At 40.2% G+C, this 27352-nt stretch overlaps 1 protein-coding gene across 4 annotated transcripts in view; it reads right to left on the bottom strand.

Moving 5' to 3' along the window:
- The window catches only part of USP9X (ubiquitin specific peptidase 9 X-linked), a 365419-nt gene that overhangs the window by 257259 nt on the left and 80808 nt on the right, over positions 1–27352 (bottom strand). For 3 of the 4 annotated variants that reach the window (XM_073616321.1, XM_073616319.1, XM_073616320.1), the window contains exons 3-7: positions 22000–22140; positions 21453–21598; positions 13552–13631; positions 12231–12343; positions 10216–10434 (exon numbers count right to left, since the gene is read on the bottom strand). In XM_073616321.1, the coding sequence (XP_073472422.1) occupies positions 10216–10434; positions 12231–12343; positions 13552–13631; positions 21453–21598; positions 22000–22140 (699 nt within the window). The remainder of the gene's footprint in view (positions 1–10215; positions 10435–12230; positions 12344–13551; positions 13632–21452; positions 21599–21999; positions 22141–27352) is intronic. The other variant, XM_073616322.1, reaches the window with a different exon arrangement.

Below are 27352 nucleotides of genomic sequence, written 5' to 3' on the forward strand. Positions count from 1 at the left end.
AGGGGAGAGAAGAGGCTGGAAATACACTTTAACGCCTTCACGCCGACGTAACACATATGCAGCCTCACGTGGAGCTGCATATATGCGTTTCTCCCTTTGTGCTGGGGACGCACAGAGAGCAGGATTTCACCGAGAGCCCCGGGCCCCGTAACTCCCGATTACAGGTCACCTGATCACTGTGGTAGCCTCCGACTGGCTACCACAGTGATCAGTCACTGTGAAGCTCACCCCTGTTTTTTACTCTGTGAATCAAGGAGGATACAATGTATCTTAAAAACAGAATATAGGGGATGGCGCTGTGTAAAATGTGAGTGTTTAAAGTGCCAAGTGCTGTGGTGCGTAGTACAATCCTACCTCAATACCAAAAAAATATATTAAAAATATATAATCAATATAAATAAATGAAAATAGTGAGTTGACCAAGAATTAATCAATATTGTGGGGTGGTAAATCCTTAATGGAATTGCAAATAATTAAAATCCTATACATTAAGCAAACTCAATCCTAATTATATCTAAATTATAAAGTATGTGTGAACAACATCCATTAAAAATGTAAAATTAAAAAATGGCAAATATAAATTGGTTGTCAGACCACGGTGCAACCCACACAGTGCAATTAGTGTGCAAATATCGATGAGAGTTGGAAACAATCTGTTATATATACAGATGTGTATATAAAGAAATAAATTTATCACAAAGATTAAACAATATTCAAAAAAAAAAAAAAAAAAAAAAATTAATTTTTTTCTTATATCTAGTCCCAACTGCTGTATAGTGCAAAAGTTCATAATGGTGATACCATTGCAGTGTAATAAATCGTGTAGCGTTTTTCCCAGAAGATTTATTCTTTAATAATGGAGATCCATGCAATAATTTTTGGCAAGCAGTTGGGACTAGATATAAGAAAAAAATAATTTTTTTTTTTTAATCTTTTTGAATATTGTTGATTTTTTTTGAATATTTTTTAATCTTTGTGATAAATTTATTTCTTTATATACACATCTGTATATATAACAGATTGTTTCCAACTCTCATCAATATTTGCACATTATTGCACTGTGTGGGTTGCACCGTGGTCTGACAACCAATTTATATTTGCCATTTTTTAATTTTACATTTTTAATGGATGTTGTTCACACATACTTTATAATTTAGATATAATTAGGATTGAGTTTGCTTAATGTATAGGATTTTAATTATTTGCAATTCCATTAAGGATTTACCACCCCACAATATTGATTAATTCTTGGTCAACTCACTATTTTCATTTATTTATATTGATTATATATTTTTTTGGTATTGAGGTAGGACTGTACTACGCACCACAGCACTTGGCACTTTAAACACTCACATTTTACACAGCGCCATCCCCTATATTCTGTTTTTAACCTTTTGGGGTATCACTGAGGTGTTCCCTACTCATATAGGGGGGCAGCAGTGTTTTAAAAGTCTGAAGCGCGGACCCATTGATAGATTAATACAATGTATCTTGTTCCTTGTAGAAAAAAAAAAAAAAAAGTGCTTGTAAAATTTTTTTTTAAATAAAGCACACAAAATAAAATACAAAATAAAAGATAAAATACCTAAATCAAGGATTGATCTAGGTCAGTGCCAGGGTTAGTGCTTAGGTCAGTATATTTTGGACAGGATTTTTTTTATTATTATTTGAATTAGCATCAGTGTGTTTTTGGGTGCTTTCACACCGAGGCATCGGTGGAAAAGTGCCGCTATTTTCAGTGGCGTTTTACCGTTGTTTTAGCGGCGCTATTCGGCCACTAGCAGGGCGCTTTTAACCCCTGCTAGCGGCCGAAAAAGGGTTAAAACCGCCCGCAACTCGCCGCTGCAGCAGTGCTTTGCTGGCGGTGCTGCCCCATTGATTTCAATGGGCAGGGTGCTTTAACAACGGTGTATACACCACTCCTACAGCGCTGCAACTATGCTGCTTGCAAGACTTTTTTTTACCGTCCTGCAAGCGCACCGCCCAAGTGCTTTCACACTGCAGAGACAGGAGAGGCTCTTGACAGGAGCTATTTTTAGCTCTGTAGCGCCTGTAAAGCGCCTCAATGTGAAAACGTGCACTAGTGCTTTTGGGCTGTACTTTGGGCAAATAAATAACATACACATATGTGGCATTGATGCGATTGTCAGCAGCAGGAGAATTTATTTTGGGTTGTGCTGTGGTGGAAGGTTATGGTAGTAACAAGAAATATACAGCTAAATTTTATTTAATTTTTTTTTTACCATTTTGGGCCTTTTTATTTAATCAAAGAAAAAAAAAAAAAAAAAAAAAAAAAAAAAAAAAGGTATAATCCACCTACATGCACAAAGTAGTTGTGATGATATGTATGGTTTTACGAACACGTGTCAATATTGTAAAATGGAGCTTAGGCATTTAGATTTGTTTTACCCTTAGGTGTGAAGGGGTTAAGGGACCTCTAATGTAAAAATATTGTACAGCGGTAACTGTATGTGGTTAGCACTAGTAGAGACAATATTCACATTTCCATTTTTTTTATTTAGATTAGTCTCCACATTTACACGCAGCACAAAATATTTAAAAAGACAGAATGTGACAGATGTTCTGATCAATTATAACACTAACCGTGGTTCCTTACATTCTTTTTTTGCAAAAATCTGGTTTGCATGTAAATGTGGAGTAAAATATAATCATGTGAAATGACACATAATAACCACATACTGTTATCAGAATAAAATGTTTTGGCAAGCAGATTTTAAGAATGGAAAATTCTAGTATTACAACTGCCCTCTTCCGACTGATTCTCTTTAAAACTATATACTTATGTCTACAACCATTTGACATAAACTTTATGTATTGAATGTGACAGACAACAGCCAATACCATTACATCCCTTTCTGTGAACATTTACCTCAAGCTATTTACTCAATTTGCCTCCTCAAATCCAAAACCATTTAGGACAATGCCAACAGCCACTTGTAAACATACACCTTTTATCTCACAAGGGAAAATGTATTGATGGCTACAAGAAGTGTGGGGTTTTCTGGGGGCACTTAGCAATTCAAGATACCAACATTTAACGCTTGCATACTTTGAGATCTTTTGATACTAACCTACAACTAAAGTCAAACCGGCAATTAACGACCAAATTATGCAATAAACATTTCTGGGCTGTTATCCAGGCAACTGCTAATCTAAACACAAAAAAGGCAATATGGTGACCATAGCCCAAGGAAAGAAAGCGTTAACAACTCTATAAATTTCCCACCAGAATAAAAGGGGACAGTACATTTTTCAGTGAGGACAGCTGTTTTGATGAGTCGAAGGACCATCACACACTAAGAAAATCGAACAAACCGTTCTGGTGTTGCTCAAAGTTTCACAGCAGGTCGAAACAGAGGAAGGTACTAATAGTACCAAAATTCTCAAAATGACAAAGGCGTTTCTGATCATGCACAGGTGTTTCATATGTGTTTTTTCTTGTACACAAACAGTACACATTAAACAAAAATCGTTCACATATGAGAAACAGTTTGGAAAGTCTGAGTTGAATGTCAAAAGTTGTATACACACACACTATATTAAAAAAAAAATTATATATAAAATAAATAAATATATATATATATATATATATATATATATATATATATAGAGAGAGAGATAGACAGAGAGCGCAAGAATATATATATATATATATATATATATATATATATATATATATATATATATATATATATATATATATATATATATATATATATATATATATATATATATATATATATATATACACATACACACACACACACACACACACACACACGCCGACCGGGCCATTGCCGAAAGACGGCAGCAGCACGGTCGGCTAGTTCTGGGTAGACGTCCATGGACGTCATCCCAGAATCCTGCTCTCGTGCGCCCCCTGGGGCATGCACCCAAGAACTTCTGTGACCACCGGGTCCAGAGGAGCCGGCGCATCAGGGATCATGGTAAACGGCCGCTGATCGCGGCCGTTTACCATGTGATCGCTCCGTCAAATGACGGAGCGATCACATGTCAACAAACCGGCGTCATGTCATGACGCCGGTTCCTCCCTCCCCTCTCTGTACCGATCGGTACAGTGCGAGGGGAGAGGGGGAGGGATCGGATGGCAGCACCGCTGTGGGCTGCAAGTGTAGTGCCCACAGCGGTGCTCAGTGACAATTGCATTCACATCCATCCATCCCTCCATGCTCAGCCATCCCTGCAATATGCCCCGCACTACTCTGCAATATGCCCCGCAATACATCCCGCAATTTTTAACCAGTTCCCGCCCGCCGTCATATGACGTCCTTGATTTGAGTGGGGATATCTGAATGATGCCTGCAGCTACAGGCATCATTCAGATATCAGCTTTTTCAGCCGGCGATTTCCTACACCATAAGAATCATCATAGCCGCTGTTCCACTGCTTGATCGTTCTTATGGGAGGCGAGAGGGGACGACCCCCCCTTCCCGCCACCCTCCGGCGCTTCTACCGACTCACCGCTACGATCGAAGCCAGGATTTTTTTTTTGTTTTTTTTTTTAATTTCAGGCTTCCCAGCCTAGAGGTGAGATGTGGGGTCTTATTGACCCCATATCTCACTGTAAAGAGGACCTGTCATGCCATATTCCTATTACAAGGATGTTTACATTCCTTGTAATAGAAATAAAAGTGATCAAAAATTTTTTGGGGGGAAAAAAGTGTCAAACTAAAATAAAGTAAAATGAACAATAAAAAAAAAAAAAAAAATTTTAAAGCACCCCTGTCCGTGTGCTCGCATGCAGAAGCGAACACATACGTAAGTCCCGCCCACATATAAAACGGTGTTCAAACCACACATGTGAGGTATCACTGCGAACGTTGGAGCGAGAGCAATAATTTTGGCCCTAGACCTCCTCTGTAACTCAAAACATGTAACCAGTAAAAAATTTTAAAGCGTCACCTATGGAGATTTTTAAGTAGCGAAGTTTGGCACCATTCCACGAGCGTGTGCCATTTTGAAGGGTGACATGTTAGGTATCCATTTACTCGGCGTAACTTCATCTTTCACATTATGCAAAAACATTGGGCTAACTTTACTGTTTTGGTTTTTTTTTTAAGCACAAAACTGTTTTTTTCCCCCAAAAAAACGCGTTCGAAAAATTGCTGCGCAAATACCGTGCGAGATAAAAAGTTGCAACAACCGCCATTGTATTCTCTAGGGTCTTTGCTAAAAAAAATATATATAATGTTTTGGGGTTCTATGTAATTTTCTAGCAAATAAATGATTTTTTTTACATGTAGGAGAGAAATGTCAGAATTGGCCTGGGTGCTCCAGAACGCCCGGAGGTGCTCCCCTGCATGTTGGGTCTCTGTATGTGGCCAGGCTGTGTAAAAGTCTCACACATGTGGTATCGCCATACTCGGGAGTAATAGCAGAATGTGTTTTGGGGTGTAATTTGTGGTATGCATATGCTATGTGTGAGAAATAACCTTCTAATGTGACAATTTTGTGAAAAAAAAAAAATATCTTGATTTTGCAAAGAATTGTGGGAAAAGATGACAATTTCAAAAAAACTCACCATGCATCTTTTCAAATACCTTGGAATGTCTTCTTTCCAAAAGGGGGTCATTTGGGGGGTATTTGTACTTTTCTGGCATGTTAGGGTCTCAAGAAATGAGATAGGCCGTCAGTACTTCAGGTGTAATCAATTTTCAGATATTCGCACCATAGCTTTTGGACTCTCTAACATTCACAAAGACCAAATAATATACACCAAGTTGTACTTATTTTTACCAAAGATATGTAGCAGTATAAATTTTGGCCAAAATTTACGAAGAAAAATTACTAATTTGCTAAATTTTATAACAGAAACAAAGAAAAATTCATTTTTTTACCAAATTGTCAGTCTTTATTCTTTCATTGCGCAAAAAATAAAAAACCCAACGGTGATTAAATACCACCAAAAGAAAGCTCTATTTGTGTGAAAAAAAGGACAAAAATTTCATATGGGTACAGTGTTGTATGACTGAGTAACTGTCATTCAAAATGTGAGAGCACCGAAAGCTGAAAATTGGTCTGGTTAGGAAGGGGGTTTAAGTGCCCAGTGGTCAAGTGGAAAGATATATAGATATAGATATATATCTCTACCTCAGAGAGAGAGAGAGAGAGAGAGAGAGAGAGAGAGAGAGAGAGAGAGAGAGAGAGAGAGAGAGAGAGAGAGAAAGCGACAGATATTGATAGATAGAGAGATGTATCTCTCTATCTATAAATCTCCATATCCATACATCCTACAGAATTTTTCTTTCAACGTCCTTATGTGTGTGCCCCACTTAAGAGCTTGATTATACAGTGGAAAGTATTCACAGCGCAAAACTTTTTCCACATTTTATGTTACAGCCCTATTCCAAAATGGATTAAATTCATTATTTTCCTCAAAATTCTACAAACAATACCTCATAATGACAATGTGAAAGAAGTCTGTTTGAAATCTTTGCAAATTTGTAGAAAAAAAAAAAAAAACCCACACATGTACATAAGTATTCACAGCCTTTGCTCAATACTTTCTTCTTTGCAGGTCCTCTCAAGCTCCATCAGGTTGAATGGGGAGCGTCAGTGCACAACCATTTTCAGATCTCTCCAGAGATGTTCAAATCAGGTTCAAGTCTGGGCCACTCACGGACATTCACAGAGTTGTCCTGTAGCTACTCCTTTGTTATCTTGGCTGTGTGCTTAGGGTCGTTGTCCTGTTGGAAGATGAACCTTTCGTCCCAGTCTGAGGTTCAGAGCGCTCTGGAGCAGGTTTTCATCAAGGAAGTCTTTGTACATTACTGCATTCACCTTTCTCTCGATTCTGACTAGTCTCCCAGTTCCTGCCACTGAAACATCCCCACAGCATGATGCTGCCACCACCATGCTTCACTGTAGGAATGGTATTGGCCAGGTGATGAGCGGTGCCCGATTTCCTCCAGACATGACGCTTGCCATTCAGGCCAAAAAGTTCAACCTTTGTTTCATGACTAGCGGATTTTGTTTCTCATGGTCTGAGAGTCCTTCAGGTGCCTTTTGGCAAACTCCAGGTGGGCTGTCATGTACCTCTTACTAAGGAGCGGCTTCCGTCTGGCCACACTACCATACAGGCCTAATTAGTAGACTGCTGCAGAGATGATTGTTCTTCTGGAAGGTTGTCCTCTCTCCACAAAGAAACACTGGAGCTCTTCTCCCTCGAATGCTCAGTTTGGCCGGGCAGCCTTAGAAAGTCATGGTGGTTCCAAACTTCTTCCATTTATGGATGATGGAGGCCACTTTGCTCATTGGGACCTGGGACCTTCAATGTTGCAGACATTTTTCTGTACCCTTCCCCAGATCTGTGCCTCAATGCAATGCTGTCTCTAAGGTCCACAGACAATTCCTTAATCATCATGGCTTGGTTTGTGCTCTGACATGCACTGTTAAATGTGGGACCTTATATAGGACATGTGTGTGCCTTTCCAAATCATGTCCAATCAACTGAATTTACCACAGGTGGACTCCAATCAAGTTGAAGAAACAGGATGCACCTGAGCTCAATTTTGAGTGCCATGGCAAAGGCTGTGAATACATGCGATTTGTTTTCATTTTTTTTTTTTTTTTTTTTAATAAATTTGCAAAGATTTCAAACAAATTTTTTTCACATTGTCATTATGGGGTATTGTTTGTAGAAATTTGAGGGAAATAAATAATTTAATCCATTTTGGAAAAAGGCTGTAATATAACAAAATGTGGATAAAGTGAAGCACTGTGAATACTTTCCAGATGCACTGTAAATGTGCCTTGCTACCTCTCCAAAAAGTGATCTGCGGTGGAACACTTTCAGAGGCATTTGACACACAGTAGAACAAAAATTAAGTTCACTTACAGTGTTAAAAACCTAATATATACTCAAATACCACCTTAGTGAAAAACACACATCAGTGCCATCACATTAAATTAAAAAAAATAAAAACAAATCAAAAAGGTCCTACTTTTCAAAATTATACAGTACAGTCCCTTTTTAAAATGTGACCCATGTTCCACATGGATCCATGGCTCTCACCTTGCACGGTGAGACATGGTTAAGGGGAGGTCATGAAATCGCAGCTAAACCACCTGCTTTACCACCCAACTTCTGCTGCATGTTCAAACAAGCCCTAAGATTTCTCAAGTGTGTGTGGCAAAATCGGCTTTAACTTTTTGTTCCATTTTTGGCACAGAAAATGATGGGTTTGAGAAGTTGACTACACTATACTCTCAAATATAACTGAATATATTAATTATTGGACCATTAGTGTATTCTATTTTTCACTCTAGTAACCATTTACACTTATAGTAACTACAGCAAAGTGTATATATAATGATCAAATTACATATTAGAAATCTTTCAAAAAAATGTGGTTAGGTATAAAAAGCTCAGACTCTTATTGCTACTGTATAAAGGGCATTTGATTTCAACCAACTTCAATGCAGCTAAATGTAAGTCAAAAAAGCTCAAGAAGCACAAGAAAAAACCGAGTCTGATGGCATATAATTTAGAGCTGCACAATTAATCATTAAAAAATCGTGATCTCGATTTACCTCCCCTGACATCTCTCCTGCTGAGTTTGCCAATTCTTTCATATAAACAAGTGGAGAGATTATCTGCTCACTCAGCTGTCAAAAGAAAGCATCTGGGCAGTCTGCCAAGTTTAGAACTTGAAACATTGTAACTAATGCCCCGTACACACGATCCGATTATCGGACGAATGATCGGCCGTTTTTTTTTGCATGCTGATCTCACGTCGAATCTGATGAGTTTACTAAAGTCACGAAAATTCCCGTACGACAGAATAAAAATTCGAAAGTGATGTCATGTGTTGTAATGCATTTATATTGCATTTTCGAACGATAGGTGTACTGATGAAACGAAAATCGTGCGATCTGGCATCGTACGAAAAAAATTTCCGTGCATGTCCGATAGAATAATATCGGATGAACTGTCCTGATCAGCTCTCGAAAGCTCTGTACTAACGATCCGATTATCGTACGATCGATTCGAATGCGGCATTTTTCGTACGATTTTCGGATCGTGTGTACGGGGCTTAACTTCCTTCTTAGATCAAAGGGATAAAAACTTCTCTGTGTAAACAAATAACCTGGGCAATCTGCCAAGTTTTAAACAAGTGTAAATGCAGGAAGTTTAACCACTTAAAGTCTAAATCTTTTTCTGACACTTCTTTCTTAAAGTGGGGTTCCACTCAAAAAAACAAAAATACCTGAAAAAAACATTTGAATATTTTTTTTTTTTTTTTTACTTGCCTCTAAATGCCTGTTGCTAGGTGGTCCCTCGTAGTCTGCCTCTTCTTTTGCCTGGGCTGGTGACATCACTTCCCCCCAGGCACAGGAAGGGCTCGGCTCTGCTCCCTCCTGTCAATCATCCATTACAGGTCCCAGGTGATTGAGCGGCCAATCACGGCACGCGGCGCCGCTCGCACATGCGCAGTGGGTGCCAGGCTGTGAAGCCACAGCCCGGCGCCCACAGTTGAAATGCCGGCGCCGACGAGCGGAGGGGGGGGGGGACGAGCGGGGCTTCGATCCCCCGCATCGCTGGACCCAGGGACAGGTAAGTGTCCAATTAAAAGTCAGCAGCTGCAGTATTTGTAGCTGCTGACTTTTAATTTTTTTTTTATTTTAATGGAGCCCCTGGGTGGAACTCCTCTAAGTTAAAATCAATATTTTTTGCTAAAAAAATTACTTGGAACCCCCAAACATTAGAGATTATATATATATATATATATATATATATATATATATATATATATATATATATATATATATATTTAGCAGAGGCCCTAGGGAATAAAATGGCAATTGCTGCAATATTTTATGTCACGCTGTATTTGCCCAGCGGTCTTTCAAATGCAATTTTTTGGGAAAAAATACACTTCAATAAATAAAAAAATAAAAAAAAACGAAACAGTAAAGTTAGCACAATGGTTTTTGTTTTAATGTGAAAGATGATGTTACGCCGCGAGAATCGTGAGAGAATCGTGATCTATCCTCTAAGCAAAAAAATCGTGATTCTCATTTTAGCCAGAATCGTGCAGCTCTAATATAATTATAAACGCTAAACTGAATGACATGTTTAATATCAAGTCTTACCATTTGTAATATTAAAAACATTTAAAAAGAAACCACAACAAGCATGTACACAATCAGAGATAAGGGTAAAAGACTTACCTTTGGGGAACGTGGATCAGGAGGACGGGCAAACAGCTCATCTTCTGCCAACTGAACTCCAGCTGGGACAGTCTCTGATGGGCGTGTACCATTGTAGATATGAAATTTACAATGAGGATTTAAGGCCATTGCTAGTAATTCAAGAAGAGGAAACCAATCTTGGGAAAGCTTGGCCACACATAGTTCCACAAGGCGATGAGTATTGTTAATTATACACCTCTGTATTAAGAGGAGACAAAATACCACCAAGAAAAATCAAACAAAAATTTTGGATTGGCTTAAGTAAATACACGTCACGCATTTCCATCTACAGAGATATTACTGTACAAAAGACTGAACAGTCAGTTGAACTAAGAAAAGGTGAACTCAACATCCTCCCACCCATCTAGTCCCTTGCTGCATGTATGTACCCTATACTATTCCAATTTTTTTTTTAGATAAAAGAGGCCAGATGGCCAAACGCTGCGCTAGAAATATATACTTTAAAAATAAAATGAAACAAGAAAGAAAAGCTGCCAGCACCAAGAGTCTACAATACAAAAGCCAAAATCATGTAATAAAAATTAGTGCAGCACTAAAATCACTGAGTTGATATTTCCGAAAGAAATTTCACCAAAGGTAAATAAATACATCAAAAGTATAATAAAATGTATTCACATAAACAAGTGAAAAACAATAATATTTCTCAACCGTGGGTAAAAGCGATCCAGACATAAATATCTCTGGATCTAAATAATGGTGCGAATCTTAAAATAAGTGAAAACATAAAAAAAATAAACTTTGGTGATGAAAATTTTAATGAGTCCCATTAATCTTGCAAAAAGGAAATTAGCTAGTGAATGATGCAGCAAACAAATAGTGAAAAAGAATCCTTCGAAACACCCGAGGTGAGTATGTATTCTCCTTACCAACTGAAAAGACCAATACGTTGGTCTCACCGAGCCCAGGGAATTCGGTCTCCCAAAAACCTATAGGACTTCCTAGATTGCAGGATCAGTATGAATCGGTGTCACTCCATGGGAGCCGCTGGATAGGATGGGTCCTCTGTTCTTTACCCCAATCTCCTCAAGAACCTCAGCCCCTTTGACAAACTAGGTTGAGTTTTTCTTGTCCTAATCCACATTTCCAGACGTTTCCATTAGTAATGCCTTCTTCCTTACAGACTGTAGGTCATTTAAATTTTCATCAAAGTTTTTTTTTTTTAATTTTTTTATGTTTTCACGTATGGATTGTAAGATTTGCACCATTATTTAGATCCAGAGATATTTATATCTAGATTGCTTTTACCCAGGGTTGAGAAATATTATTTTTCACTTGTTTATGTGAATACATTTATTATACTTTTGATGTATTTTATACCTTTATTTTGATTGTCCTTAATAATTGGTGATTTAATACTCACAATTTCTATTCATTAGCACACTAGAACATAGAAATATAAAAATATTTTTACTTTAGTTTTCTTTTTTCAGCTTGTTTTCACCATTTCATTATGTCAATATTTACTTTTGGTGAAATTTCTATTCCAATCTTTTGACACCCTCTCCAGCCAGTATAACAATGCTAAACTTCATAAAACCACACTGCAGGCTGTAAAGCTACATACTGCTCACAGGGCCAAGCTCTCATTGGTCAGCACTGGGCACATGAACGTGACTGCGCTAATGAAAATCTCGGCTGTTCCAAAAACCCTCAAATGGATTTTTATTGTTCAGTCCAGTCACATGGCCAGCAATGATCAATGAGTTTGGACCATTACTCACATTATGTGGTTACAAAGACTCTGGTGCGCCGTAGAGATGTTTCCCAGTGCGGGAACAGCAGGATGGCAGAAGATGAAGATCATATAAAAAGGTACACGCAGCAGGTACCAGAGGGGTGCGGTAAACTATGCGAGTTAGTTCACCTTTTCATCTTTTGTGTAAAGGTAGCATTTAAAGCATCTAAATAAACCAGGGTTAATGGCTATAACGTCAATAAGAAGTACGGGGGGGGGGGGGGGGGACACAACTTACATGGATCTCAAACTTCCAGCCACTTACTGCCTCATCAGTAAGAATTTTTGTAAAAGATATTGTTAGACCGTCTCTAAAGAATCGTTGGCATGCTTCACTTTTCACATCAAGGCCTATACAAAATGTTAAAAAAGCAAAAAACAAAACAGTGCATTAAAAATAGAGAGCACAACTTTGAAGTACAAGCCACTCTAGAAAAAAAAAAAAAAAAAAAAAGCCATCTAATCTTAGCCCCCAAAAAAACAAATCCTGCCCCACAGGAATTGCCTTCAATGTTTTGTATCTGCACCTCTCCTACAGAACATCTTGCTGTAATCCCTATCTTGTCTGCAGTGGCAGAAGTCAAAGGCAACCAAGTAATGTTCTAAGCTCAGAGATCCTGGGCTCACCTTCCTTTACACCCGTCTATCTGCAATCCAATCTGCTTAAAAAAACAGAAGGGGATATGTCCCCTTCTGTCTGGGCGGATCGGAGGGCCCTTAAGGTAGAGTGGGCTGCGTCTGTGTCTGCTCTACATATGCAGAGTGGACACAGACCTGCCATCTGCCCTTTACGCTCATTATGGCCCGCGACCGGTTACCAAGTGGCCCTCGCTCCTCAAAAGGTTGGGCACCCCTGCTGTAAATGGAGCCCAGGACCCACACAATGATGCAGATCAGAGACTTTTAAGGGTCTAAAATAACTTTGGAAAAAGGAGTAAAGATAAAAAAAAAAAAAAATAGTTATTTTAACAAAGTAAAGCATTTATCCTTGAATCTGTTTTTACAATTACACTTTTTTACTTCTATTCCCCATTTGCTGCACACACAATAGCCTTCTCCTCCCACAACCTCTTCCAAACATTATGTCTTCCGTCATACACTCAACACTACTAGCCTGCATTTACTGCCCATCACACCTTCTGCACACCTCTCCAGCACATACTACCACTTACATGTTTTAGGCATTGCTTGAAATACGAAATAGCATGTGTAATATAGATTTGCATACTTTAGTAGCCACTACAGCTATATTATCTCTGTATATAGGAGGGGTAAAAATTACACAAAGCTTAAAAATATCAGGCTTCCTAAGCCACACGTTTGGATAAACCGGTTCTATCAGAAGATTCGGTTTTCTCTAACTTGTTCTATATTTCTTGGGGTTTCCAAAAACCGATAGAAAAAATATTTGCACTGAGCACTTTCATTAAAAAGGGTCTGATAGAGACATGAGAAGCATTAACCCATAAAATTTAAATCTAAAAATAGATCTATGATGTAAAGTACATTATCTCTTCCGTCTCTTCATGCAGATGTCTCCTTGGTTTTAGAAAGCTTACCTTTTTTACTAAGATCAATAGCACCTTCTAAAAGAACTTCTAATTCACCTTTAGGCAAAACTGGAACAACCCAGCGAGGTCTAAAAAGTTAAAGGGAAAAAAAAAAAGCAGCATTATATAAAAAGATGAAACACGCAGAAATAGTTTAATCAATGAGAAACAGAACTAGGCGGGTATGTATTGAGCTAGTCTAAAGAGCAAATTAAGATGGCTGGTCAATTCATTCGATAAACACAAAATGACCAAGCATCACGAACTGTGAATAGGGCTAAAACAGCGCTAATATACCAAAAAATATGATATGAAGTGAATAAAATACAGCAAAAATAATAAAAAAGCAGCAGCTTAATGTGGGATAACACAGCAGCTTTTCCAATTTTTATCACAAGTTGACTTTTTCCTTCATCCACCAGAATTTGTCTCACCAACTTAAAAAGTGATACTAAAGTCTCAACTTTCTTTTGGTTAACCTCTTCCCACCCAAGGTACGTCATATGACGTCCTTGAATTTGTGCGAGTATATCTAAACGATGCCTGCAGCTACAGGCATCATTCAGATATCGTCTTTTTCAGCCAGCGATTCTCTACCCCATAGGAACGATCATAGTGGCTGTTCCACCGCTTGATCATTCTTACGGGCGGCAAGAGCGGACGTCCCCCCCTCCCGCCGCCCTCTGGTGCTTCCACCGACTCACCGCTTCCATCGGTGAGTCGGAGATAGGATCCGCCGGCCCCGGATGGTGACCATAGAGATTTCCGGCAGACCAGATGGTCGCTGGAGTCTCTATGATCGTCCGAGGCCTGGCGCGATGTTATGACGTCACGCCCGGCCTCTGCATTCAAACAAAGGGCGCCACCTTGGCTGTGAAGCCAAGATAGTTTTTTTTTTTTTTTTATTTCAGGCTTCCCTGCCTAGAGGTGAGATGTGCGGTCTTATTGACCCCATATCTCACTGTAAAGAGGACCGATCATGTCATATTCCTATTACAAAGGATGCTTACATTCCTTGTGATAGGAATAAAAGTGATCAAATTTTTTTTTTTTTTTTAAAGTGTCAAACTAAAAAAGAAAAGTAAAATTAACAAAAAAAACCAAAAAAAATGTAAAGCGCGCCTGTCCCCGTCTGCTTGCATGCAGAAGCAACTGCATACGTAAGTCCCGCCCACATATGAAAACGGTGTTCAAACCACACGTGAGGTGTGGCCGCGAATGTTAGAGCGACAACGATAATTCTAGCCCTAGATCTCCTCTGTAACGCAAAACATGAAACCAGTAAAAAAATTTAAAGCGACGCCTATGGGGATTTTTAAGTACTGAAGTTTGGCGCCATTCCACAAATGTGTGAAATTTTGAAGCGTGACATGTTGGGTATCTATTTACTCGGCATAACTTCATCTTTCACATTATGCAAAACAATTGGGCTAACTTTAATGTTTTGTTTTTTTTTTTTTTATAAAAGCATGAAACTGTTTATTTTTCCAAAAAAAACATGTTTGAAAAATTGCTCCGCAAATACCGTGCGAGATAAAAAGTTGCAACGACCGCCATTGTATTCGCTAGGATCTTTGCTAAAAAAAAAAAAAAAATACATATAATGTTTGGGGGTTCTATGTAATTTTCTAGCAAAAAAAAATGATGAATTTTACATGTAAGAGAAAAATGTCAGAATTGACCTGGATGGGAAGTGGTTAAAAATAACATATTATACTTTCCTGCTCTATGTGGTGGTTTTGCACAAAGCAACCCTGATCCTCCTCTTCACGGGTCCCTCTTGGGTGCTCCGGGGCCCTCCCTCCTTTTGAGTAACCCACAGCAAGCATCTTGTTATGGGGGCACGCGAGCTGAAGCTCCATGTGTCCATTCAGACAAGGAGTCGCGGCCCGGCCCGCCCCCCCCTCTCCTCATTGGCACACTGACAGCAGCAGGAGCCAATGGCGCCATGCTGCTGTCTTAGCCAATGAGGGAGGATAATCCGGACAGCATAGTCTCTCATGCAACATCACTGGACCAGGTAAGTATTAAGGGGGCTCCTTCACAAAGAAGGCATTTCTTCTTAATGCATAAAATGCATTAAGATAAAAAAAAAAAAAAAAAAAAAAAAAAAAAAAAACACACACACCTTCTGCCTTTACAACCACTTTAAGGTGTTTATAGGTCTAGAATTACCATTTTCCTAGGCTAGGTTCACACTGGTACAACACGACAGTCATACCATTTTGGATCCGACTTTGCCCTGCGACTTGAAGTCTGACATGCATCCGACTTCAATAAACAGGGATTCAACTTTGATCCGACTATACTAGTCACTGTCAAAAAAACAAAGGGAAAAGAACGAAATTGGGGACCAATTCCACCCAAAAAGAATTAATCAATGAGGAACAAGCAAGGTAGCAAAAATATAAATAGATTTAATTGAAAAAGAGTCATATACACCAATCAAAAAAAATCAAACAATGTGATTAATAGTAAACCAAAAAAAAACGTCACCATTAAAAATAGACAACGTTGTCTAGAGACAAAACACAGATGGCCACCACTAGACACACACATACACACTAGGTACAATTGATTGCTGTATATGACAGGGTGGTAGGTGTGTGCAGCCGTAAATAATAATTCTGCAGTTGGTAGAATTGAGTGCGGTGAGCTAAGTAGCCAGGGACGTAGGAATAATTACTATTATTCACATTTTTTTATTTTTTGATTGGTGTATATGTGAATGTTTTTCAATTAAATCTATTTATATTTTTGCTACCTTGTTTGTTCCTCATTGATGAATTCTTTTTGGGTGGAATTGGTCCCCAATTCCGTTCTTATCCCTTTGTTTTTTTGATATGTACGGTTAATTCAGAGGAACACACTCATCTGAACGCCTTAGAGCCCTGGGTGTTTGCAACTAGCCCAACACATACAGGTGCTGCTAGCATTCTATGCTCACCTGTTATTAATATTGAATCAAGCAAAGTTATTTGGTTCATTTAGCTTTTTGCTGTTTATATACTAGGCACTGTGTCTGGTATGAATCTTTAGGGGAAATTCCACGCAAAATGTTAAAAATAATAAATAAAAAAAACTGCATGGGTTCCCTCTCCAAGAACATACCAGGCCCTTCCGTCTGGTATGGATTTTAAGGGGGACCACAACGCCGAAAAAACGAGGGGCCTCCAGATCCTGGCCCCACCCTATGTGAATGAGTATGGGGTACATTGTACCCCATCCATTCCCTAAAAAAAAAAAGTGTCAAAAATAAAACACATAACACATGTTTTTAAAGTAATTTTTTATGCAGATCCGTCATCTCTTCCGATCTCTTCTAGCCCTCTCCGGTTCTTCTCTTGACTTTTCATTGGGGTGCAACCTATATGCTAAAGACGGTTTGCACTTGAATGGAAGGGGGTCTGCTGTGCTGGGGGAGAGGTTTATGGGAAGGCTGGAGGAGTATTTAAACTAGGATTGAGGGGGGAGGGTGAACTAGAATTACATCGGGCAGACAGGTCAGTTAGGGGTCACACATTAATGGAGGGTGAAATGGGGATAGATGGGGGGAGAGTTATGGCAGGTGACAAGAAATTCCCATGTTGCAAACAGCCATTGGAAACTATAGTGCCTTTTTACTATGAAAAATATGGAAAAACACCAGAGCAAAATGTAATAATGCATTAAAGTGTGTTTGTACACCAATGCCAGAAGTCTGCCATGCAAAATAGGTGAGTTGGAAGCTCTGGTGCATGAGGAGAGCTATGATGTAATCGGTATTGCTGAAACTTGGTTTCAATCCTCACATGACTGGGCTATTAATATTCCTGGCTATGCACTCTTTCGGAGAGACAGTGTAAAAAGGAAATGTGGCGGGGTCTGTCTCTATGTGAGAAGTGATCTCAAAGCAAGTGTGAAAGAGGACCTGGTTGATGGAGAGTGTAATGAGTCTGAAGCATTATGGGTGGAACTGCATATAGATGGGCGTAGTTCAAAGTTTATCATTGGAGTTTGTTCTAGACCACCCAATGTTAACGAGGAGGTGGAGACTCAGCTCCTTGCACAGATGTAAAGGGAAAGGGCTGGGACAGTGATAATAATGGGGGATTTTAACAACCCAGAAATTAACTGGAGTAATGGCACTGCTGGGACAGTTAAAGGGCAAAAAAAAAAAATAAACCTATTACAGGATAATTTTATGGTCCAGTTTATTGAGGCCCCAACTAGGAATAAAGTTCTGTTGGACCTGGTAATCTCAAACCATGCAGAGCTTATTACTAATGTCCAGATAAAGGAACACCTGGGTAGCAGTGATAATAACATGATTTCATTTGATGTTAGCTCTAAACAAGAAATACATACGGGAAAGATAAAAACACTTATCTTCAAGAGAGCAAATTTTCCAAGGATGAGGGCTGCTCTCCAGGATTTAGACTGAGAGGAAATATTTGCATTGATAAACACAGAACAGAAACGGGAATTCTTCAAAAAGACTGTTTGGGACCTCACTGCAAAGTATATTCCCATGGGCAATAAGTTTAAAAGGCTAAAAACAAAACCTATGTGGCTCACGGCCAAAGTTAAAAAAGCTATAAACAATAAGAGAAGAGCTTTTAAAAAATATAATAATGAAGGAACACTACTGTCGTTTAAATGTTACAAAGAATTTAACAGAATATGTAAAAAGGAAATCAAGGATGCAAAAATTCAAAATGAACGACAGATTGCAAAAGATAGGACAAACCCCCAAAAAGTCTTCAAACATATTAATAGTAAAAAGGTCAGGTCTGGGCATGTAGGCCCTTTACAAAATAATCTAGAGTGGGCAACTGGGGACAAAGAGAAGGCAAATTTATTAAATACTTTCTTCAGCTCTGTGTATACAAAAGAGCATGGGGGAGCTCATGTCCATAATGGGGGTGGTATTGACACAGCCCTGAATGATCCACAATGGCTCAAAAGTGATATGGTCCAGAAATATTTAGACAGAATAAAAGGTGGATAATGCACCTGGACCTGATGGCATTCACCCACGGATCCTAAAAGAATTAATTTCTAAAATTTCAAAGCCATTGTGTCTAATTTTTAGGGACTCATTAATGATGGGAATAGTACCACTGGATTGGCGCAGGGCGAACGTGGTGCCTATATTTAAAACGGCATCAAAGTCTTTACCAAGTAACTATAGACCTGTTAGTTTAACTTCTATAGTCGGGAAGATACTGGAGCGTTTAATGAAAGACCACAGACGAGTTCTTGCTGGAAAAAAACATTTTAAGCAACAGACACAGCATGGATTCATGAAAGACAGAAGTTGTCAAGACAAACCTGGACGTGGTATACTTGGATTTTGCAAAAGCGTTCGACACAGTTCCCCACACGTGGCTCATGTGTAAGGTAAAGTCTACAGGCCTGGAAATATCAGTTTGTAAATAGATAGAAAACTGGCTAAAAGACAGAATTCAGAGAGTAGTGGTTAATGATCCTTACTCTGAATGGTCTAAAGGTTATTAGTGGTGTACCCCAAGGATTTTAATATCTTTATAAATTGTATTGGGTCTGGGATCAAAAGTAACATTTCGGTCTTTGCAGATGACACCAAGCTATGCAGTGGAATAACGTCCTTACAGGATGTCTCCAATTTACAAGCCGACCTCAATGCACTGTCTAATTGGGCGACTATGTGGCAGATGAGGTTTAATGTTGAGAAATGTAAAGTTATGCACTTGGGGGGCTAAGAATATGCATACATCATACATGCTAGGGGGAGAACAACTGGGGGATTCCGTGGTGGAGAAGGATCTGGGGGCTTTGGTAGATCATAAGCTCAATAATAGCATGCAATGCAAAGCTGCGGTTTCCAAAGCAAGCAAAGTCCTTTCTTGTATTGAGAGTTATGGACTCCAGAGAGATATAATTTTGCCCCTGTTCAAATCATTAGTAAGACCTCACCTGGAATATGCAGTTCAGTTTTGGGCACCAGTTCTCAAAAAGGGAACTGGAGAAATTGCAGATAAGGGCAACCAAACTGATAAGAGGCATGGAGGAGCTCAGCTATGAGGAGAGATTAGAGGAACTGAATTTATTCACTCTTGAGGAGAATAAGGGGGGATATGATCAACATGTTCAAATATATAAGGGGTCCATATAGTGAATTTGGAGTTATTCTCTTTACGGTCAACCCAGAGGACACGGGGGCACTCTAAGTCTAGCGGAAAAGATTTCATCTCCAAATATGGAAAGGTTTCTTCACACACAGTAAGAGCTGTGAAAATGTGTTATAGACTCTGGCCAGCTCAGTAGATTGCTTTAAGAAATGCCCGGATACTTTCCTAAATGTACATAATATAACTGGGTACTAACATTTATAGGTAAAATTGATATCCAGGGAAAATCCAATTGCCTCTTGGCGGATCAGGAAGGAATTTTTTCCCCTGGTGCAGCAAATTGGAGCATGCTCTGCTGGGGTTTTTTGCCTTCCTCTGGATCAACTGTGGGTATAGAATTGGGTATATTGGATTGTATTGTGTTTATTTTATTTATTTATTGTTTTTAAGGTTGAACTGGATGGACTTGTGTCTTTTTTCAACCTAACTATGTAACTTCTCCCTCTGTCTTCTGCCTCTGCTGGGTCTTCTCCGCCATCTTCTCGCTCTTTTGCTGGGTCTTCTCCCCCTGTTCTTCCGAAATTCACGCAACTCTCTCTCCCGCACCAATTCCGGGTGCGCCACTACTTATATTGGCATGGGGCGGTGTCACCGAAAGCCCGCCCCTTATGACATCCTCGTCCCGGGCAGTGACATAAGGGGCAGGGCCTCCAGATGACATCACACGGTGACCCCCGCCCCATTCCAATATAAGTAGTGGCACACCACGCACCCGGCATTAGAGCAGGAGCGAGCGTCAATTCAACATCGGAAGAAGAACGGAGGGAGAAGTTAATGGAGAAGACCCAGCAGAGGCAGAAGACAGCAGACAGAGGGAGAAGAACTGAAGAGGGCTAGAAGACATCAGCAGAGAAGAGATCGGAAGAGACGACAGAGCTGCTTAATAAATTACTTTAAAAACATGTGTTGTGTTTTATTTTTGACACTTTTTTGCTTTTTTAGGTGAATGGATAGGGGTTCAATGCACCCCATGCTCATTCACATAGGGGGGGGGCCGGGATCTGGGGCCCCCTTGTTAAAGGGGCTTCCAGATTCCGATAAGCCCCCCCGCATACCCCGACAACCAACGGCCAGGAGGCCCTTTTCCTCATCAACATGGGGACCAGGTGCTTTGGAGGTGGGGGTGGGAGACGCAGGGCCCCCCCTGCCCCAAAGCACCCATCCCCCTATGTTGAGGGCATGTGGCCTAGTAGTAAGGTTCGGGGGGGGGGGGGGCCCGCTCGTCGGCCTAGTAGTAAGGTTCGGGGGGGGGGGGGGGCCCGCTCGTCCCCACCCCCTTTCCTGACCTGCCAGGCTGTGTGCTCAGATAAGGGTCTGTTTTTTTTCAGCGTGGGGGTTCCCCTTAAAATCTATACCAGACCAAAGGGCCTGGTATGCTCTTTAAGGGGAAACCCAAGCTGGGTTTTTTTTTTTAATTTGGCATGGAGTTCCCCTTCAAGATCATAAGAGCACACGTGGCATGCTAAAGTCGGATCATTCAAGACGGAGATCCGACTTCAGTTATATTCAATGGGCTGAAGTAGGATCAAAGTCGCACCAAAGTCGGCCAGGGAGCATTTTCAAAGTTGGACCGACTTGTGTTGAATCAGTTAAGACAACTCCCATGGGGAAACATTGATTTTCACACATCATGCGACATGAGCTCCCAATGTCGTACCAGTATGAGTCCAGCCTTAGCCCAATTGCATCAATTTGTGAAATGTGACATACACAGCAAAGGCAAAAACGATTCTTATAAGCTACACCCGATCTACACACCTGTTGATCATGTCATCCAGCTTAGCCAAGTCGGTGTGAGGAAAGGCGGGTTCCTCATCTTCCAGTGGAGGAGGTGCATCCCCTTGTGTCTGATCATCTGGAGGGCTAACTGGGGAGTTTTCATTGGAAGAATCAGGTGAAGAAGTCTGCCCAAAACATGAATACATTTTCTCATTACTCTTAAATGCATATCATCACCTCCTCAATTAGCATATCTAAAACACATTTTAGGTAATGAAATGTAAATGGGGGAAAAAAAAATAACAACTGCAACCATAATAATTTCTTAAAAACTTAATAAATGAAGAATCTTTAGTATGAGAAATTTAACACAACCAACCAATGTAAAAATAAAACTAGTCTTATATCCATAATATAATATTTGAATTAAAAAAAAAAATTGGGTAAACTAAAGCATTAGGCTAGCCCCACAACGCTCACTGGTTCTTCCTGCCGACATCCATGCGTGTGCGTTTGCGGTGGGGTGCAGGACATAAATTAAAATTAGACTGCTCAATTTAATGCGAACATCACCAAAAATTCTCACAGCATCAGGGAAGAGTTTGGTAGCCACAGCAGTACGCGAGTCTGTACGATCATCTTCACCAGGTATGGCTTGCTTGAAAATATTTTGTACAACAGGTTCACTTTGATAGGATATGGGACTACACAGGACACAATTGTCAGTCTGGAATATAGAACAAAATATTTTCTCATGTTGTGGCACACCCCCTCTTTAAAATGTTAATAAAAGCTCCATGTTAAACATGTAGTAGCACATCTTAGCTCTTACGTTCTTTTCTATGTGCTTGTTTGTAGCTCATAATTCCTACCAGTCTTTGCAGATTCCCAATTTCCAAATTACTGTCAGTAGGTGGCTCCACTCCCTTCTATACTTATGAGAGCTCCAGTCAGGACTACATCCTGACGGGCCGGCAGCACTACGACACTGCACTCAAAGCCACGCTTCCAGATCTTCTTTCAATGTCTTTGTCAAGATAATGTTTGGAAATGATGATCTGCAATGCTGTGAAGATCACAATGCTCTTTTCCCGAATTTCCGTTTCAAGCAAGCAATGCAGAGGGTCACAGAGTGAGGCACTTTTACAACATTGATGCCTCCTTCATTCACTTCTGTGGGTGTATATAAAGGTCACTTGTGGTTCTACGACCGCAGGAGAATGCCAGGATTTTTACCACAGACCCTGTCTACAGTCCATTAAATGTCTGTGTGTACGAGGCCTAGAATGCAATGCCCATCATAAGGCTTACCCGTAGGTACAGTAAATGTCTCCTAAACATGCACCATTAAGGAGATATTTACCGTACTTCACGTCACCAGCACATGCGCACTGCACTCTGAATGGACGGTGCCATCTATTCGGAATGGGCTGTGACTCCTCTGCACATGCACAAGAGTGACATCATCACATCTTGACCATTCAAACAGCTGAAGCCAATGAACTCGGAAAGAAGGCCAGGTAAAGATAAAAGCCCCAGGAGTGGTGATAGCATGCCGCTGGAAGGCTTCGGTTTAAGGCAAGTTTGTGATAATGTGCTAGTAGGCAGCGCCTACTAGCACACTATGACATTATCCTACAGGGGCCCCTTTTTTCTGTGTGGTTTACTACCACTAACAAAAAGCAGGCGAATTTCGGATGTACCGCTGTCCATTCAGAGGCCGGTATAACTACCAATTGCAGTCATGCTGGAAAACCAGCATTTTATCAATGCTCTCAGCCAATGGCTGCAAGCATTGACCTATATTTAATAGACATATATCCCAACAGTTTGGTTTTTTTTTGTTTTTTTTAATTCAACCCACTGCCGTACCCAGCTTTATGAAGACTGTCTGTGGTGGACCAACGCTAAATAATGTACTTTGTGATAAAGGTTTACTAGCACATTAATGATGTTGCCTTTACACCAGGTTTGGAGGCAAGCATATATTGATGGGGTTTAACAACGGGTTGCTGCTGACTATAGTTCATACTTTAATATTTGTAATTAACCACTTCAGCCCTGTAAGGATTTACCCCCTTAATGACCAGGCCATTTTTTGCGATACGGCACTGCGTCGCTTTAACTGACAATTGCACGGTCATGCGTAGTTTACAAAATGTATTTCCTCCCCCCCCCACACACAAATAGAGCTTTCTTTTGGTGGCATTTGATGACCCCTGCGGTTTTTATTTTTTGCGCTATAAACAAAACAATTTTTACTTTCTGCTATAATACCCAATTAAAAAAAAATGTATACAAACACAAACATTTATTCACAAATTTAGGCCAATACGTATTCTAAATTTTTTTTCATAAATGCAATAAAGCGTATAATGATTGGTTTGCGCAAAAGTTATTTTTATTGTTTTTACTGGTAATGGCGTAAATATGCGATTTTCAGGGAAACTGCGACATTGCGGTGGACAAATTTGACCCCAAGTGACATATTTTGGGGACCAGTGACACTATTACAGTGATCAGTGCTAAAAAAATTTAAAAAATGCACTGATCAATGTATAAGAGACACTGGCAGGGAAGGGGTTAACACTAGGGGGCGATCAATGGGTTAACTGTTCCCTGGGTGTGTTCTGCGTGGGGGGTGGGCTTACTGGGACAACACAGAGATCGCGGTTCCTGATCACTAGGAACAGCAGATCTCAATGTTGTCCCCTGTAAACAAGGATCTGCCTTCTTTACCGCGACTGCGGGTTTGCCAGCGGACAGAGTCCGCCTGACCCGTGGGTGAGCTTCCATGGCGAACGAGCGCCCTCTGTATCTCATGCACGGACCGACGCACAGGTACGTCAGTTCACGCAGCTGAGCTGCCCTGCCGCAGTATATGTGCGGTGGGCGGTCCAGAAGTGATTAAACACATCACCTTGCATGCTTTAACCAAATCTTACACTATACTAGAGCTGCACAACTCTGGATAAAATGAGAATCACAATTTTTTTGCTTAGAATAAAGATCACGATTCTCTCAGCATATCATACAAAAAAAAAAAAAAAATTTGGGCTAACGTCACTGTGTAGTTTTCATTTAATTGAAGTGTATTTTTCCCCAAAAATTGCATTTGAAAGACCGCTGCACAAATACAGTGCAACATAAAATATTGCAATAACTGCCATTTTATTCTCTAGGGTCTCTGCTAAAATATATTAGAATACTGATTTTTAACTTGTAAGCAACAAGTGTCAGAAAAAAGTTTAGTCTTTAAGTGGTTAAACTGACCTCATCTACAGACCAAAGTTAATTCCTTTGAGCTAAAAAAATTACAATGGCTACTTTCAGACTGGGGCATTAGGGGAATCGGCAGTAAAGCACTGTCGTTTTTGCAGAAGTTTTCAGCCGCAAGCGGGGCGCTTTTAACCCCCGCTAACAGCCGAAAAAGGGTTAAAAACCGCCCGCCAAGAGCCGCTGCTATGCCAGCACTGCCCATTGATTTCAATGGGCAGGGGAGCTTTAGGAGCAGTGTATACACTGCTCCTACAGCGCTGCAAAGATGCGGCTTGCAGGACTTTTTTTGGCGTCTTGCCAGCGCACCGCTCCAGTGTGAAAGCACTCGAGCTTTCACACTGGAGTGAGGGGAGAGGCCCTTTACAGGCACTATGCAGGCGCTATAGCGCCTGTAAAGCGCTTCAGAGTGAGAGCAGCCTAAAAGATACTCTGCTTAAAAAGGTACCTTCCAGCACTGACATTGTTGATAAACATTTGACAGTGTCCTGTCGAATACTGCCTCTCATCGAGAAATGCCTCCAATAGGTTTGTGCATGCGCTCCAGCTAATATGTTGATCAGCTGGTGTGACGCAGACAGCGCATGCGCAGATCGTCCGAGGCATTATCCGACGGTATGCAAACAGCAGAAGGAGAATGTAGTTGTCAGATTGTGCTGTTGCGAGGCAGGTTTTCCATTTGCTGAAGGGTGCATTTTGTGTGTGTTGCAGGGTGAGTTCAGTGTGTTGAATGGCCGGTTTTGCCTTTGTCTAAGAGCGGGTTGCAACACACACAAACCTGCCCTTCGACACACTGAACCCACCCTGCAACACACAAAACGCGCCCTGCAACAGCAAGGCATAATCTGACAAGTCTGTTCTCCCTGGGCTTTTTTCAGATCGTTGGATAATGCCTCCGATGATCTGCACATGTGCAGCATTACGCCAGCTAATCAACATATCAGCTGGAGTGACGTTGTGTACTGCGCTGATCTGAGGCATTATCCGATGGGAGGTATTTTTTGATAGAACACTTTGCTTTTTTGACAGCTCCGAGTAGAGAAGGTTCTGCACTTGTAACATGAAAGAATCAGGGAAGTGCTGAATAGAGATCGTGAGGGGGGTTGAATCGAGATCGCGATTTATCAATCGTGCAGCTCTACACTATACCTATCTAAACTACAATCTACCAAACGCAAACAATTCTACAAATAGGTTAAAAATTTGAGTTACAGTACATATAATCTTCCAATACCAAATGACTGTACAAACCAGGAAGTATCATCTAAAGGGAGTCCTGGGAGCTGACCAAGTAACAGGTTTTTATACTCTAGATTTCTTTAGCCATTTACAACTTCATAAATAAAAGCAAACCGTTAACATGAACACAAGATGGCATGTGGGCTTAGCCCCATCAGCCTTCTCTGTCCCAGAGGCTTTTTTTTCAAAATAATTCAGGTATTTGGACAATCTGGCACAATGCTCCAAATTTGGTGTCTAGGTCAAAGTTTAGATGTGCGTGTAATACAATGGGTATAGAAAAGAATCACCCCCCTTTAAAAAATAAATCACATTTTGTTGCTTTGCAGCCTGAAAAGACACACAGTTTTTGTTTTATCCAACTATGTTTACTCCGTGCAACTTATAACCTCCAAGTGAAAGATAAAAAAAAAAAAATTGACATGTTGGTGTTTTTTTTTTTTTTTTTTTTTTTTAAATTTGAACACAAAATCACAGAGTTGGAAAAAAGATCAATCCGCTCCTAAAAATGACTTGTTAACTCAATCAGGTGTAGCTAATCACTTCCACAATGGCACATTGTGATCAACTGTAGTTATTTTGATTACCTGGGGATGGGGATCCTCCTGAGTCAAATCCATAAATTTGGTGATATCCATTCCATAAGGCAGGGATATGCAATTAGAGGACCTCCAGCTGTTGCAAAACTACAAATCCCTTCATCCCTCTGCCTCTGGGTGTCATGCCTGTGGGTGTCAGTCTTGCTATGCCTCATGGGGCTTGTAGTTCTGCAACAGCTGGAGGTCTGCTAATTGCATATCCCTGCCATAAGGTATTCTGAACTTGGATATTGGGCTGTGAAACTCCTTCCACTTAGTAGCTTCCTTAGGGTATTCATCAAACAAAGGGCCAAAGAAAAGCTTGCCATTGAAGGGCATGTGCAAAATGCACCTTTCCTGCACCAGATCAGTAACCCAAAAATTTAAAACCATAATATGCCCAGGGGCACTGAAAATAAGGACATCCTGGAGATCTGATGGATCACATAATCCATGGCACCTACAGAGAACAGTAAAGCTGAGGAAAAGCACTAAACTATTGTAGAAAGAATAGGATTAGTTGAGTATGGAGCCCTCCAGCGTGAGGCAACATAGTCTGGGCAACATAAGGTGGTAATAACAGTCTGCAGGGTTTTACCTGCCAGAGCAAAGGAGACCTATCCAAATGAATCCAAAACACTGTCTTTTACCATTGTGTTTTTTTGCACAAAAGTTTTAAAAAAATCTTAAGGTTTGATAAACACTTAAATCCCGGGGGGAATTGAGACCCTGGAGAACAAATGATAGTCGTTCCTTTATTAGTGCAATGGTTTATCAAGCGTAAAAATTTCAGTACATGAAGATTAATGTTAAAGTAACCAAACTTAAAATCCTCAAGATTCCCAC

Source organism: Aquarana catesbeiana, linkage group LG02 (genome assembly GCF_042186555.1).
Source record: "Aquarana catesbeiana isolate 2022-GZ linkage group LG02, ASM4218655v1, whole genome shotgun sequence".
Taxonomy (NCBI): Eukaryota; Metazoa; Chordata; class Amphibia; order Anura; family Ranidae; genus Aquarana; species Aquarana catesbeiana.